We start from the raw sequence: 12,607 nt of genomic DNA, 5'->3' as shown, positions 1-12,607 counted from the left end.
GTCCAGAACCCGCCCCCACGGCTCGAACCCGGGCTCCTCCGCCGGCCCGGCCGCTCCTCGGCTCCTCGCTCCCGCCCCGAAGGGCAGTTACCATGTTGTACATTAGTGACCCGGCACAGCAGCGTAGCACGGTAGGTGGCACCTTCTCAAAAAACAGGCGGTTTTCTCACGCGTGGGGGTGTGGTGGTGGGGCGGGGGAGCGTCACCGGTCCGATCACCTTCATCAGGAGCGTGTGGGCCGGGCGAGTGTGTGGACCGCGGGGTCCTCTCGGCGCTCTTTGCCGACTCCGGGCATCTCGGAGGACGTTTCTTAAATTGTATATATAGTGCAGTTGACCTGGAAGGACCTGAGGACGTATTGTGTGTATTTATAGTAATTTATAGCACCTATTGATTGCATTCTTTTTTTTTCTAAATATAGACTTGCTTAATGTAGATTGACTCTTGTGAGAATTCAGCCATGCAAATTCTCATTCTGTCTTCCAATATTAATATAGTGGCACTTCCTCCACTCTTACCTGGTGAGTTTACCCCGGTACACTATTTATGGGATGATTCTTTGCGGTTGTTGGAGTAAACGTTCACGTTCCATTTCTCTTGAAAGACAGACTGTACATGTGTTACTCCGAGTGTAACGTTAAAATTATCTTATACATAGACTTGGTCTCCAGACCTGTGCATCCGTCTGTTAATCTTTATTTCCATATTCTATACGCTTTCCGTTATGTTGCTTTTATCAAGTGAGACGCATTGATTTTTTCATATTTCTTCACCAAAGGAGTTATTCTGCCGGCTGCAATGTTCTCGTCTTCCCAGAACAGAGTATTTGAGGATGGAAAGATCTGGAAACAGTCAGGATGGAGAAATGCAGATGTTTATGTCGCACGGATGGGGACAGAGCGCGGCCGCATACCCGGTGCCCTTTCTCACCTGTGCCGAGGGGTGTAGTTCACATAGAGCGCAGCAGGTGGCGCACTTTTTACACCTTTTCCTGTGTCTTCGCCTAATTGTCTGAAAGCTTATAATAAACTCAGTATAATTTACTTAGACCAGTCAGAAAATGTAAATTACATGTTTAATTACGGCGGCACGGTGATGGAGCGGGCAGTGCCGGTGCGTGACACCTCCCGGGCTGCGGGTTCGGAAGTGGGTTTCGTTTCAGCTCGGTCTCTGCGGAGTTTGCGCGCACAGTTTTCCCTGTATTTGCGTGGCGCTCTGGTTTCCTCCCACCGTCCGACACGTTTCGGGTGATTTCGTGGCTAAAACTGCCGTAAGTGTGTGTGTGTGTGAGCGAATGCGTGTGTGCGTTTTCCTGCAATGGACCGGTGTCCCATCCAGGGTGTACCTTGTCTCGCAACCTGTATTTCCGGGATAGGCTCCGGACCACCGTGACCCAGCAATGGACAAGCGGTTCTTGATAACAAATGAACATCATCGCAGTAATGTGTACCCCAGTCCACGGCGAGATGTCCGTATGGTTTTCCGGCAGGTGCTGCGGAGAAACCCCCGGGGCTCCGCCTCAGACGAGCGAGCGGGAGCGAGGCCCCGTGAGCCTCGGGCTCCGATACCCATTTCTCAGCTTTTGTTCTTCTTTTTCGCTTTGTGGGGAGGAATTTTCTCCTAATCCATCAGGCGCATGTGTCTGCAGCAGCAGACAGCTTCCCTCCTCGCTCTGTCGGGGCTTGTTTGCAGGGCATGCTGGGACGCGGTCGCTGCCCCGCCGCGCACAACCGCGTGTTCGGTTAGCGTCTATCCGCCGCGTTCCTCAAATTAACTTGTCCGTGTTTTTTTTTTTTTTTTGAAGGAGCGATGGATTTGGCACCGTTTCGTTAACCGTTCCTTGGAAACTCCCCGAAAAATTCCTGCAACGGGGAGTGACGACGGCCTTCGGTTCCCCTGATCAGAGTGGGATTCGTACCCACCGCCCCACCCCACCCCCGTGATTCAAGGACACACGGAAAAAAATGTTCACACTTTGGTACAAAGTTTTCATCGTTCCATATAAGGACAGGATCGCGGCTCTCTCCTCGGTGTTTTTCGAAAAAAAAGTGCAGCGGCAGAAGATGGGACTTCTCGTCGTCCACTCCCGTTTAAACTATAAAGTCGTGAAAATGTATCAGTTGATTAATATTTGTTTACCTGTTGCCTTTTTCTAGAGCAACTTACAGTGTTGAGCTGCTTACACATTTATACAGCTGGGCAATTTTTACTGCATCATTCCAGGGTAAGTACCTTGGTCAAGGGTACTATAGCAGGAGGTGGGATTTGAACCCAGGATCTTCTGATTGAGGGACAGCTACACCACATGCTGCTCCATTACATTTTACTCCGCAGGTGCTTTGCGTTTATAGCTCTTTGGTTCAAGAAGAAGCATCTCTTCAGCGTTGCTTCCACCCCTTGCGCACGTTCCCATTACTGTAGGCCATCGTTGGGCTTCCTCTGGTGGGTTATGTTCAATATCACAGGCTGCAGCGCTAACCTGGTCAAGACTCTAAAACTGGAGTTTCTGCGTGAAGTTGAAAGTGGGCGGCACGGGGGGACAGCGAGTAGCGCTCCTTGCTCACACTATCTGGGTGGTGTCAAAGGACGTGGGTTCGATCCCCGCTCGGTCTGTGTGGAGTTTGCATGTTCCCCCTGTGTTGGGTGGGTTTCCTCCAGGTGCTCTGGTTTCCTCCCACACTCCAAAGACATGCTGTTCGGGTTGACCCGTAGTGTGTGAATGACGGAGAGTGCGCGCGTGTGTTCCACTGATGCATGGATGAGTGACCCAGTGTAAGTAGTGTATCTAGCAGTGTAAGTCACCGCGGTGAATAAGGTGTGTGGGCTCGTAACACTACATAGAGTTCACTGGAAGTCTCTTTGGAAATAAGATACTGATAAATGTAAGTAACGCACCGGTGGACTCCAGCTTTACTCCGGTACTGCGTGGCACCGCAAACGGATGCTTATTACCACACTCTCGGCGACAGCGTTTCAAAACCTGTTGCGCTTTCATCATGTCGGCCCCTTCTTTCCGTACTTGTTGCCGTTCGCTATAATTACCGTAGTATCAGCACAATCAGACCGTCCAAGCTGCATGGCACCGCCCATTTATGGAAGCTATGTTCTTCTCTTTGACCTTTGATCCTTGCACTCATTCCTCCTTCTTTCCCTTTTTTTTCCCCCCTCCAGCACACAAGCTCGACAGCCTGTGTTTACTTAGCCAAGGCCTCCAGAGAGTGTGTTCCTGCAAGTATCTACCTGTACCGGTGTTGTTGTCTGGGTTAGGGCATGTCATAATCAGGGCAACATGTGCTTTTGTTTTTTCGCCCTGCTCTCCGCACACACTCGTGCTCCATTGGCCCCCGTTGCCCAATCTCATTTGGGGAAGGGTGCCGTGTTAGATGCCGCAGAGCACATGTCGGAGAAGGTGAGGAGTGTGTGAGCAGAGCGTATAAGTGCATGCTCCCAGCACACCTGGAAGGGAATGCTGAGCCTACCTGCCTCCTAGGTTTTACGGCACTGCAGGATTTTTTTTTTTTCTCCCCTCCATTTTTTTCCGAGCTATCTTTTTTTATCTTTTTTTTTTTTTTTTTTTTTTTTGGAGAAAACCCCCCGGTCTTGGACGATGTACTATGTGAAGAAGAAGGTAACGTATTTAATTTTATTAAGCGCGTTTTCAGTTTTCTGGGTTCGCAGACGTGTTCGAAGGACCGTAGTTTGCTTTGACATGTTGGTCACGTATTGAACGTAAAGTTGATCAGAATTGCGCTGCATACGGGAATTTTTGCACCGTTTATTTGTAGTTGAAATTAGATTTACGGTTATGTGGGACTTCTGAAAAGCAGAGAATTAATTTTGATCAGTCCTGCCGCCGAGGATTATAGTTCCAGAAATATACAGTGATTTTTACTAGCTCAGTGTAAGGCTACTGAAACCGCTGAGTTGTTCCTATACGACATGCTGAAGTAGTATAACCTGATAAAAATGAGCGCATTGCATTGCTGCCATTGCCTGAGCACCACGTTTGGTTGATAGTCTTACGCTGGACTCTTAATGACACTTTCGGGTTTCACTTTGTTTTCACACTGTAAAATGTTTAGGCCTCCGTCTCTGCTGTGATATAAATGACAGGAATGAAGCGAGTTAGTCTATACAGAAGATACCAAGTGTTCGCCCTAGAATATGAAGGGTGCTAAATTGGGAGTTTTCTTCATTTGGTGATGTTTTCTCGACAAATTTGACGCGGGTCTGGAGTGCGCACCCTTCAGAGGAAGGTCTTCGTGAATGTTGTGCAAGCTTGGTGGATGTCTGGTCTGCTGGATTCCGGGGTGGTCGTTATGCCTGCAGTGTAGGGCCATGTTCTCAAGAAGGTGTTTCTGGGGGCTTGGGGCAGGACGGACGAGCGCACGTTGGGCGGGGATCAACTTCCGGGGTGGGAATGGTAAGCAATTAGGCCAGGAATGGATTACCGCCGTGTTTTACAACCTCGCCACACCTCGGGATGGAGCTCCTGGCCCTTTAAGTCTGCCCGGGTGTAACCGGAGCCCGACGAGTCAAGTGAATGTGTTCCAAACCCCCCTCTGCCTGTGTCTACCCTCCGCCCCCCGTCCTGGCCCTTCAGTCCCAATACAGCCTTCTGAGCAGCAGCATGGAGCCAACGCTGACCGGCCGAGCAGCCCCCGGCAGCCCCTACGGCTCCGAGCACGCGTCCAGCGTGCCCACGCCATCGCCGTACTCGCAGCCCAACTCCACCTTCGATGCCATGTCGCCGGCACCTGCCATCCCCTCCAACACGGACTACCCTGGGCCGCACAACTTCGAGGTCACCTTCCAGCAGTCCAGCACCGCCAAGTCCGCCACGTGGACGGTGAGTATCCCGCCGCGCCCCCTACGCACACCACACCCACCTGTGTGTCACAGCATGAATGGCGGGGATGCTGACAGGGCAAGGACTCCGCTTGGAGGGAATTATTGTTATTACGGTTATTACTGTCATCTTCACCCCCCCCTCCCCCCAACCCCAGAATGAAGATGATGCTATTACCTGCATTAATGCAGCAGTCACACACGCCTGTAAATCCCTCTACCTTCCCTTCAGATGCTGCTTTCAATGCATGATGACTGTATAAGTTCGGAGTGATTCCTTTCGGCTTCGCCAGTAGCGTCATATTCGGACCGGTAGAGGAGATTGAAACTGGTGGCACCTGCATTGCACATTCATTTGCACAAGTGTTAGTTGTGCTGTTGCTCGGCACCCGTCCAAAAACAAGATTCCGCGCTCCTTTCTATAAGGCTCCGCCTAATGGCTTCGCTAATTTGCAGTGTGATGCGCAATGGAATTATGCGACGGTAAATACATATCATCTCACACATCGTCATCACATCGTGTTGCACGCTGTCGACAAGAGACTGCGGCAGCTTCTGCAGGCGAACCGATAGATTCGCGCTGGTGCAAACCCGTCTACCTTTTGCGTTCGGCGTAATACTTTATGTACGTTTTGAAAAATCGAACGAGCTTGCGGCATTCTAAGCGGCAGGCGAAACACGTTTCGGTGTGATCTTTTTCGCAATATAGGTTCCTAAGTATGGTGGCATTGTACTTTTCATTTTCATTCTCACTTTCAAAGTGGGACAAAAGTGGAACAAAAGCCTGCGTTCTGTAACTGTGCGGCGTCGCGGTGCCCATGCGCTAAAATTTGTTGTAAAAAGCCCTTTTAGTCGGTTAGAATTGAGGGAAGGAGCTTGTGTGTCTTCGCAACCCGAGTGCAGGTCAATCACGGTGTTAACTTAGCATTCAACCATCCGTCAGCAGCGTGGAGCCGGCGGCGATGGGGGGGATCTGTGCGAGGCGCAGGGTGGAGTGACCCCCCGAGGCAGAGGTGTCGGCATGGGAAACCAAAACAGACTCATGACACACTCGCATGTGGACCATATCGACAGGTAGATCATCTGTCCATTGAGAACCGGAGACAAGCCGGTGTGAACACGGCGCGGCGTGAACTAGTTCGTTTTCGCATTCGGAATTCGGAGAACAAGTTGGATCGGAAATCGAGCCGACGCGTCTCCCCAGCTCTTGGGCAGCAAAGCCCGGAGATGTCAGACACTCGGGCGTTACTCCGCTTTCGCTCCTCCGTCCAGCTCGTCCGGTACAGGTATCGCCCAGGTCGTCCGCGTGTAGACCCTCTTCACCCCGCATCCGCGCATTACACCTCAACGCGGAGCTCCAGGCGTATTAGGAGCTCATAGGTTGGAACGAAAGGCTGTTTGTTTCCTGTTCAGCATTGACAAAACCGCCAGATCTTGAACAAATGGTGTTCAGGCAGAACCGGAGCTGTAAAGGGGAACCTGGCACGTTAAAATGTAATTTATTGTTGCATTAGAAGTAGTTTCGAGAAGGTGTGGGTTCATTAATCAAAATAAAATTTTCTGAATCCGTCAGAGGGCTCCGACGCGAAATCGGCTGGACAGCGGCCATCGGACAGGATGGTACTGGGAGAAGCAGCCGGTATAGTTGGAATTGCAAGCATGGCCCAGTAATAGCGAGTTAATTACACAATTAACTATTTTCCTCAAAGCCCAACTTATTTGTTGCCGTCCATCACGTCTTCACTTTACTCTTGCTGTATTTGGCCGAGTATACACGCACATAGAGGGAATCTGGCTTCGGATCCCAATGGCTCATAGTGTAGCGTGGACAAATAATAACAAACAAATAAAAACACAGCATGCATATGCACAATATAAACATACATATATACATACAACAAGTGCAGGGATGGGAATGAATAAATAACAAGGGATGGACAAAATAAATAAATAAATAAATCACACACACTGAAACCGCTTGTCCCGAGGCGAACCGGAGCCTAATCTGGCAACAGAGGGCACAAGGCTGGGGGGGGGGGGGAGGGGACGCACCCAGGACCACCCTAGTCTGTCGCAAGGCACCCAAAAAAGGACTTGAACCCCAGACCTGTCTCACAGTGGGACCTGGCCAAACCTGCTGCGCCACCATGCCCCCTCCAATAAATGAATAAATAAATAGATTCATTTATTATAAATTAATTAATAGTTCATTTTAAATAAGTTAATTAATATATACATCTACCTTTTTTCTCAATTCAACAGCTGACCAGAAAAACAAAAAAAAGTGTGCAGAGTTTCAGCGGTAAATGCTTTGCGCCCAGCGTAGCGGCGTGTACCGAGTTCGCCCTTAGAAACGCAGTAAAAAAAGGGTAGTTACGGTACGCAACGAAGTTTGGGCGAGTTTCACTTTTTGTACAGCGAGCAAAATGAAAATGGTGAAAAGAGTTCAACTTTTCCAGGTGCGATGAATGTGCTTTGAGAGCACTTTTTCGTACCGCTATAAAACCGAGTAACATACAACAGGCAAGGTCTTCCGATGCCTGGTGGAAAAGGTGTCCACAAGCCCCCCCCCCTTTCCTCGAGGAATCCGTCTCCTTTGTATCGTCTCTCAGCTGAGGTATCCGTTTTAAAAAAGGAATTCCACGCCTGCTAAATACGCTCTCTGGGACAAAGAGGAGCCGAAGGTACGAGAATCGCAGGCATGCGAATGTAGCCTGGGCCCCCGTTTGTCCTACTCACGTTACCGTGATCGAACAGCGCTTTGCGGTGCACGCCGATGTACCTTCCTCTCCCCCGGTGCAGCAAACAAACATTTATTTACTTTCCATCCGGGACTTCCAATATCCACGCTTAATATCCGTGCCGTATTTTAATTGTAGGGGAATTGATGTGAAAGGGTCACATTTAGGCGAGAGCGACACCTGCGGTCTCAATAGGCCGATCGACCCCCCCCCCCGTCTGTCGCCGGCCTGACCTTTCGTAACCGGAGCCCGTAGCGCCGAGCTCTGGGTGCCGCTCGCTCCGTTTGTGCGATCAGTTCGTGCGTGAGCTTCGTGTTCGGGATCCAAAGGGGCGGTAAAGCGATACGGGAGGAGCGGAGAGAGGTCACGGAAGGGAGCCCTCATCGGGTTCCTCGTTCTTCCCTCCCGACGCTGTCGTCCCGACACCTTCCGCTCCGGCTCATCGTCCTCCCGTCCTACGCCTCGGACTTCGCTTCCGTCCGTCCATCAGCAGCGCCGAAAGGATGCGACGACGGCGGCGGCGGGAGGCCTCGACGAGACGACTTTCGCAGAAGACGCCTGCTTTTCTTTCGTTTGATCGGAAGTCGCCGAAGTTCTCTTCACTGCGCCGAAGGACACCTCGACGCGTGTCCGTCGTAAATTTATCGGGCTTGTTCCAGCTCCAGCGGCAGAGGTGAAATGTTACAGCTAAAGAAGATGAGCGATAACCCTATGACTTCCAGACACTTCTATTACGTTACGAAGAGTCGTTCGCTTGGAGGAGGGCATCGGAACGGGATCGACGGGCGGCCGTGAAAGTCGATATCGAGGGTTCGGAATCAACGCGCTGGGATTGTCTCTTGCAAGTCACGCGTGTAGTGTGCGCTTTACAGGACGTTTTCGTTCTTTTTCCCCGCGAGGCCATAGGCAGCCAGCGTAGTGAACGGTGTCATAATAAGGTGAGATTATGGTAAATGTCTGAGTGGATTGAACGGAGCCGTTGTGTGCGTTCGCTGTTTATTTTGGTTCTTCAGCTGTGGTTTTAGCAGCAGCTACGCCGCTTAGTGTACCGGGGTACGTGACCCCGTGGCCCAGGTTATTATACGCAGTGAAATTAAAGCCATATTTTACACAATTAGGACATTGTCCTAGCTTATTTTTTTATAAAAAATGCTCATATGACAATTAGGTATATAATCAACTATATAATATTGTCAGCAGGGGGCGTAGTAGTTAGTGCCATCATCTTACAGTCAAAAGTCCCAGGTTCAAAGCCCCACTCCTCCCGTAGTACCTCACCAGGAATGACTGAAAAAAGAGAAGAAAATTGATTTATCGCTGCAGTTTCTGCTTTATTAAGTCGGTCCATACATTTTTGCACAACGACCAATGAGGCGGGACTGAACGATGGGTCAGTTTAAACCTTCATTATAGGGTGTTTTTCAGGGCAGTAATTGGGAATTTAGAATCGAAATTTGCAACCCTCTGGATATTCCCAAATATTGCCTCCTTTCCTCTTAAATAGGTTGTGAGCAGTGAAACTGGTCCTCGTTACTCATTTCTCGCTCCCTGAAGACAATCCTGAAGCTGTTCTGTGTCATTATGGGGGATATTTATCACACCGGATCACCGAATAGCCGCCTAATTACAGTTTTCGCTATGAAAACTATGAAACCGAGCGATCCCGAAAAACAAAGGACTCCATATACGCGCTCTCTCCGCTTCTTAGAGGGGCTTCTCCTTAATGCCTTTGCCGTTGGAGAATTCTTCGAGTGTGAATAAGGAAGATGACAGTACAAAAAAGACCATGCGTGCTTTGTGTTTAGGGAGGAAAATAGATGCGTGCTGAGTGCAGGAAGTCCGAATGCAGTCGTCGCAAAGTTTTCACGATGTATTTTGTGAGGGTTGCTTAAGAAAAAAATTACGCCCTTTTTTTAATGAAATAAATGGGCCCATAAATCCATAATGAAACCGGTGTGTCGAAGCTCCTCGACACGTTTGATTTTAATTTCCTATGTTTTATTTACTTGTCTCCATGCATTAATTCTACGACTTTTGAAAGATGATGCCGAGCTCACTTTAAATGTGAGGTTTGTGCATTAGACTCATAGTTATTTACACAAATGCGGGGGTACGGTGGCGCAGCGGGTTTGGATGAGCCCTCCTCTCTGGTGGGTCTGAGGTTCGAGTCCCACTTGGGGTGCCTGGCAACGGACTGGCATCCCGTCCTGGGTGTGTCCCCTCCCCCTCCAGCCTTACGCCCTCTGTTGCTGGGTTAGGCTCTGGTTCACTGCGACTCCTGCTTGGGACAAGTGCCTTCAGAGAGTGTGTGTGTGTGTTATTTGTACAGTTGATTCAATTTAGCTGGAGCAATTTGGGGTAAATTCCTTGCAGTAGGAGTGTGATTTGAACCCAGGTCCTTCTGACTGCAGGGCAATGATTCAAACTACTGCACTACCAGTTTGGAGCCCAACCAGCAGGACTGGCTTGCATGTAGGGGCCTTCGGCTGGAGACCATGATCGTCGCCGAGTAACTCCGAAGATGGTATGATCGGTAAAGACACTTATTCAGCTATTCGTTTTACCATGTTATACTGAAAGGACAGAGTAAGGCATGAACTTTCAGGGCTGGTACCTGTCCACGGAGCTGAGGCCAGTCGTGCTGGATGCCATGTATCGGTACAGCGTCTTGGCAAACATCCCCCTAGACAACAAGGAGATTATGGCAGAGAGGGAATTGAAATTAAAGTGTTAACTTAATTCGGGGGGGATTCCCAAATCTCTTCAGCGTATGTGTTTATGTCTCGAAGCCCCCTCATTAGACTAAACGCTCCCTACGTGTTCCTGCAGAAGTCGGCGGATTACCGAGCGCACGGTGAGTCAGGGATAGGGCCGTGTTTACGGGTTAAAAGGCAACGGCATGCGGGGATCTGCGGCCTTACGTGGCGAAGGCGTCCCGGTCCGGGCTTACGGATGAGGGATTCGATCATTTATTTAATTCCTGAATCCCGGCTCCATTAGAGACGAAGAGAGGTGGAAACATAGTTTTTACACCGCTTGTAAATGCTCCCAGGTGTTCCCCCTCTTTATACACACAAATCCCACAAACACCTCACTATCCCTCCTCTTTTGCTGAGGGTTTCAGCTCGCTCGGACCTACTTGCAGGAACTCCGACCCCCCGTGGCACCAAACGTCTGGAGCGCCCCGCGGAAACATTCACGCTTGCGTGCACGTGAATGGGACAGCCGGTAGGGCAGCGGTTAGAGCTGCTTCCTTTGGATCAGCTGCAGGTTCGATTCCCCGCCTCCGGCTGTAGTACCCTTGAACGAGGTACTTACCCTAAAATTGCTCCAGTCAAAAAAATTACCCAGCTGTATAAATGGGTAAATAATTGTGACCTTAGTGTAAGTTGCTTTGGAGAAAAGCATCAGCTGAACGCTTGACTTCGGCAGAGACTTTTCTCCAAAGCCTCATACAGCCCAGAGAAAACAAACATCCATCTCGCAGCGAAAGAAGAGCTTTGCACGCAGGCACGCGGTTACTGAAGCATTTGTTATTGTTTTCCTAGCACGCGTACTGCAGTACCTGCCTGTGAACTTGATATACGAATAGGAAAAATGTAGATAGAAGCAGCAGGTGGTGAAGGACCAATGAAGCTTTGAGTAGGTGGGGAGAGAAACTCATCCTAAAGTGGTGAGTTTTGACTTCTGAGCTTCTTCATTGTTGGAAGGGATTCAGCAGTTTTGAGGGGCAGGTGGCATTCGTTCCACCGCACTGGCAGGTTTTTGATTGTGGACTCATGAGTGGCGCCACCAAGAAGACAGAAGAAACGCAAAGTGATGTGAAATAACGATGTAACAGAGGACACACGAAGTAGCACAAATGAGCTTGGAAACAAAATGATTTTAAACGACCGATTTGGTCGAGCACTATGGGATACACCCCAAGTGCCTCCCATAGTCCTTCTAGATCAGGGGTTCTTAACCCGGGGTCCACGAACCCCCAAGGGATTTCAGGGCACCCGTGAACATGGATTGGAAAAAATGTACATCTTTATTTTCACAAACCTCTGACAGAAATTCAGGATTTCCATCGATTATGACTGTAGGCAATATTAATATTATTGTGGTTTCCTTTGCAATCCTATCTATTTATTTTATGCATGTATACACATCATTCTGAGAAGGGATCGATAGTCCTCGCCAGACTGGCCGAAGGGGTCCGTGGCATAGAAGAGGTTAAGAAGCCCTGGTAAAGAAGCTATTCCCCTCTTCTGTATCAGATTATGATCAGTTCTCACCCCAAAACTGTCCTCCCCACCCAACAGTGTCTGTGTGCAGGGCGTCTGGGCTGGTTGCATCAACGTGTCCTGACAGTCATCAGCAATACCGATATCCAGCGAAATATCGTAGGCCGTTGCGGACGAGTCGGCTGCTTCGCGTATCACGAGCGGAGATGATCCAAAGTTTTATTTAAAGCCCGCTTCGTTCAAACCCGTACCACGCCATGTGCCCGATGACAGAATCTACCGTAGGCGCCCTCATCCCGACGTACGCGCGTTGTTCTCGGCGTCACGGAAAGGCGATGCTTTTCAAAAGGAGCGTTTCCCTCCAAATCGCTGTAAGCTCGCTGAGCCCGGCGGAGGAACGTCACGCTCCGTGGAAATTGGATGCAACACCCCGAAATTTTTTGACACGGACCCCTGCGACGGTTAGGCGAATTTCCTTCCGTTCGCGTTCTCGGGATCGGCGAGCCGGGACGTGCTCCGAGGCCGGGCATGTCCCGAGCCGCTCCTCCCATCTATTACCCCCCGCGCGCACACCCCCGGTGCGGGACAGGCCCCGACAGGCCCCGAACCCGCATCCGTCTCACACACACACACACACACACACTCACGGACACCCCTTACCGATCCCACTCCAAACACTCAAGATTTCTCAAAAAAGACTCTTCGGCATCTGCCGCCACATTTGGACGCCCAGAAGCTCCCCGGTTACCGCGGTTGATCAATGTAAATCTCAGTTAGCAGCTCCTTTCC

The 12,607-nt window shown here is 50.1% G+C and overlaps 1 protein-coding gene across 3 annotated transcripts in view; it reads left to right on the top strand.

Moving 5' to 3' along the window:
• tp73 (tumor protein p73) overlaps positions 1–12,607 on the top strand; it is a 38,826-nt gene that overhangs the window by 7,375 nt on the left and 18,844 nt on the right. For 2 of the 3 annotated variants that reach the window (XM_018736591.2, XM_018736590.2), the window contains exon 4: positions 4,604–4,849. In XM_018736591.2, coding sequence (XP_018592107.1) covers positions 4,604–4,849 — 246 coding nt within the window. Of the gene's footprint in view, positions 1–3,159; positions 3,629–4,603; positions 4,850–12,607 lie in introns of those variants that run through there. The other variant, XM_018736592.2, reaches the window with a different exon arrangement.

The sequence above is a fragment of the Scleropages formosus genome, chromosome 2 (assembly GCF_900964775.1).
Source record: "Scleropages formosus chromosome 2, fSclFor1.1, whole genome shotgun sequence".
Lineage (NCBI taxonomy): Eukaryota > Metazoa > Chordata > Actinopteri > Osteoglossiformes > Osteoglossidae > Scleropages > Scleropages formosus.
Note: the sequence above shows the minus strand (reverse complement) of the source record. Positions and strands in the feature narration are given on the sequence as shown.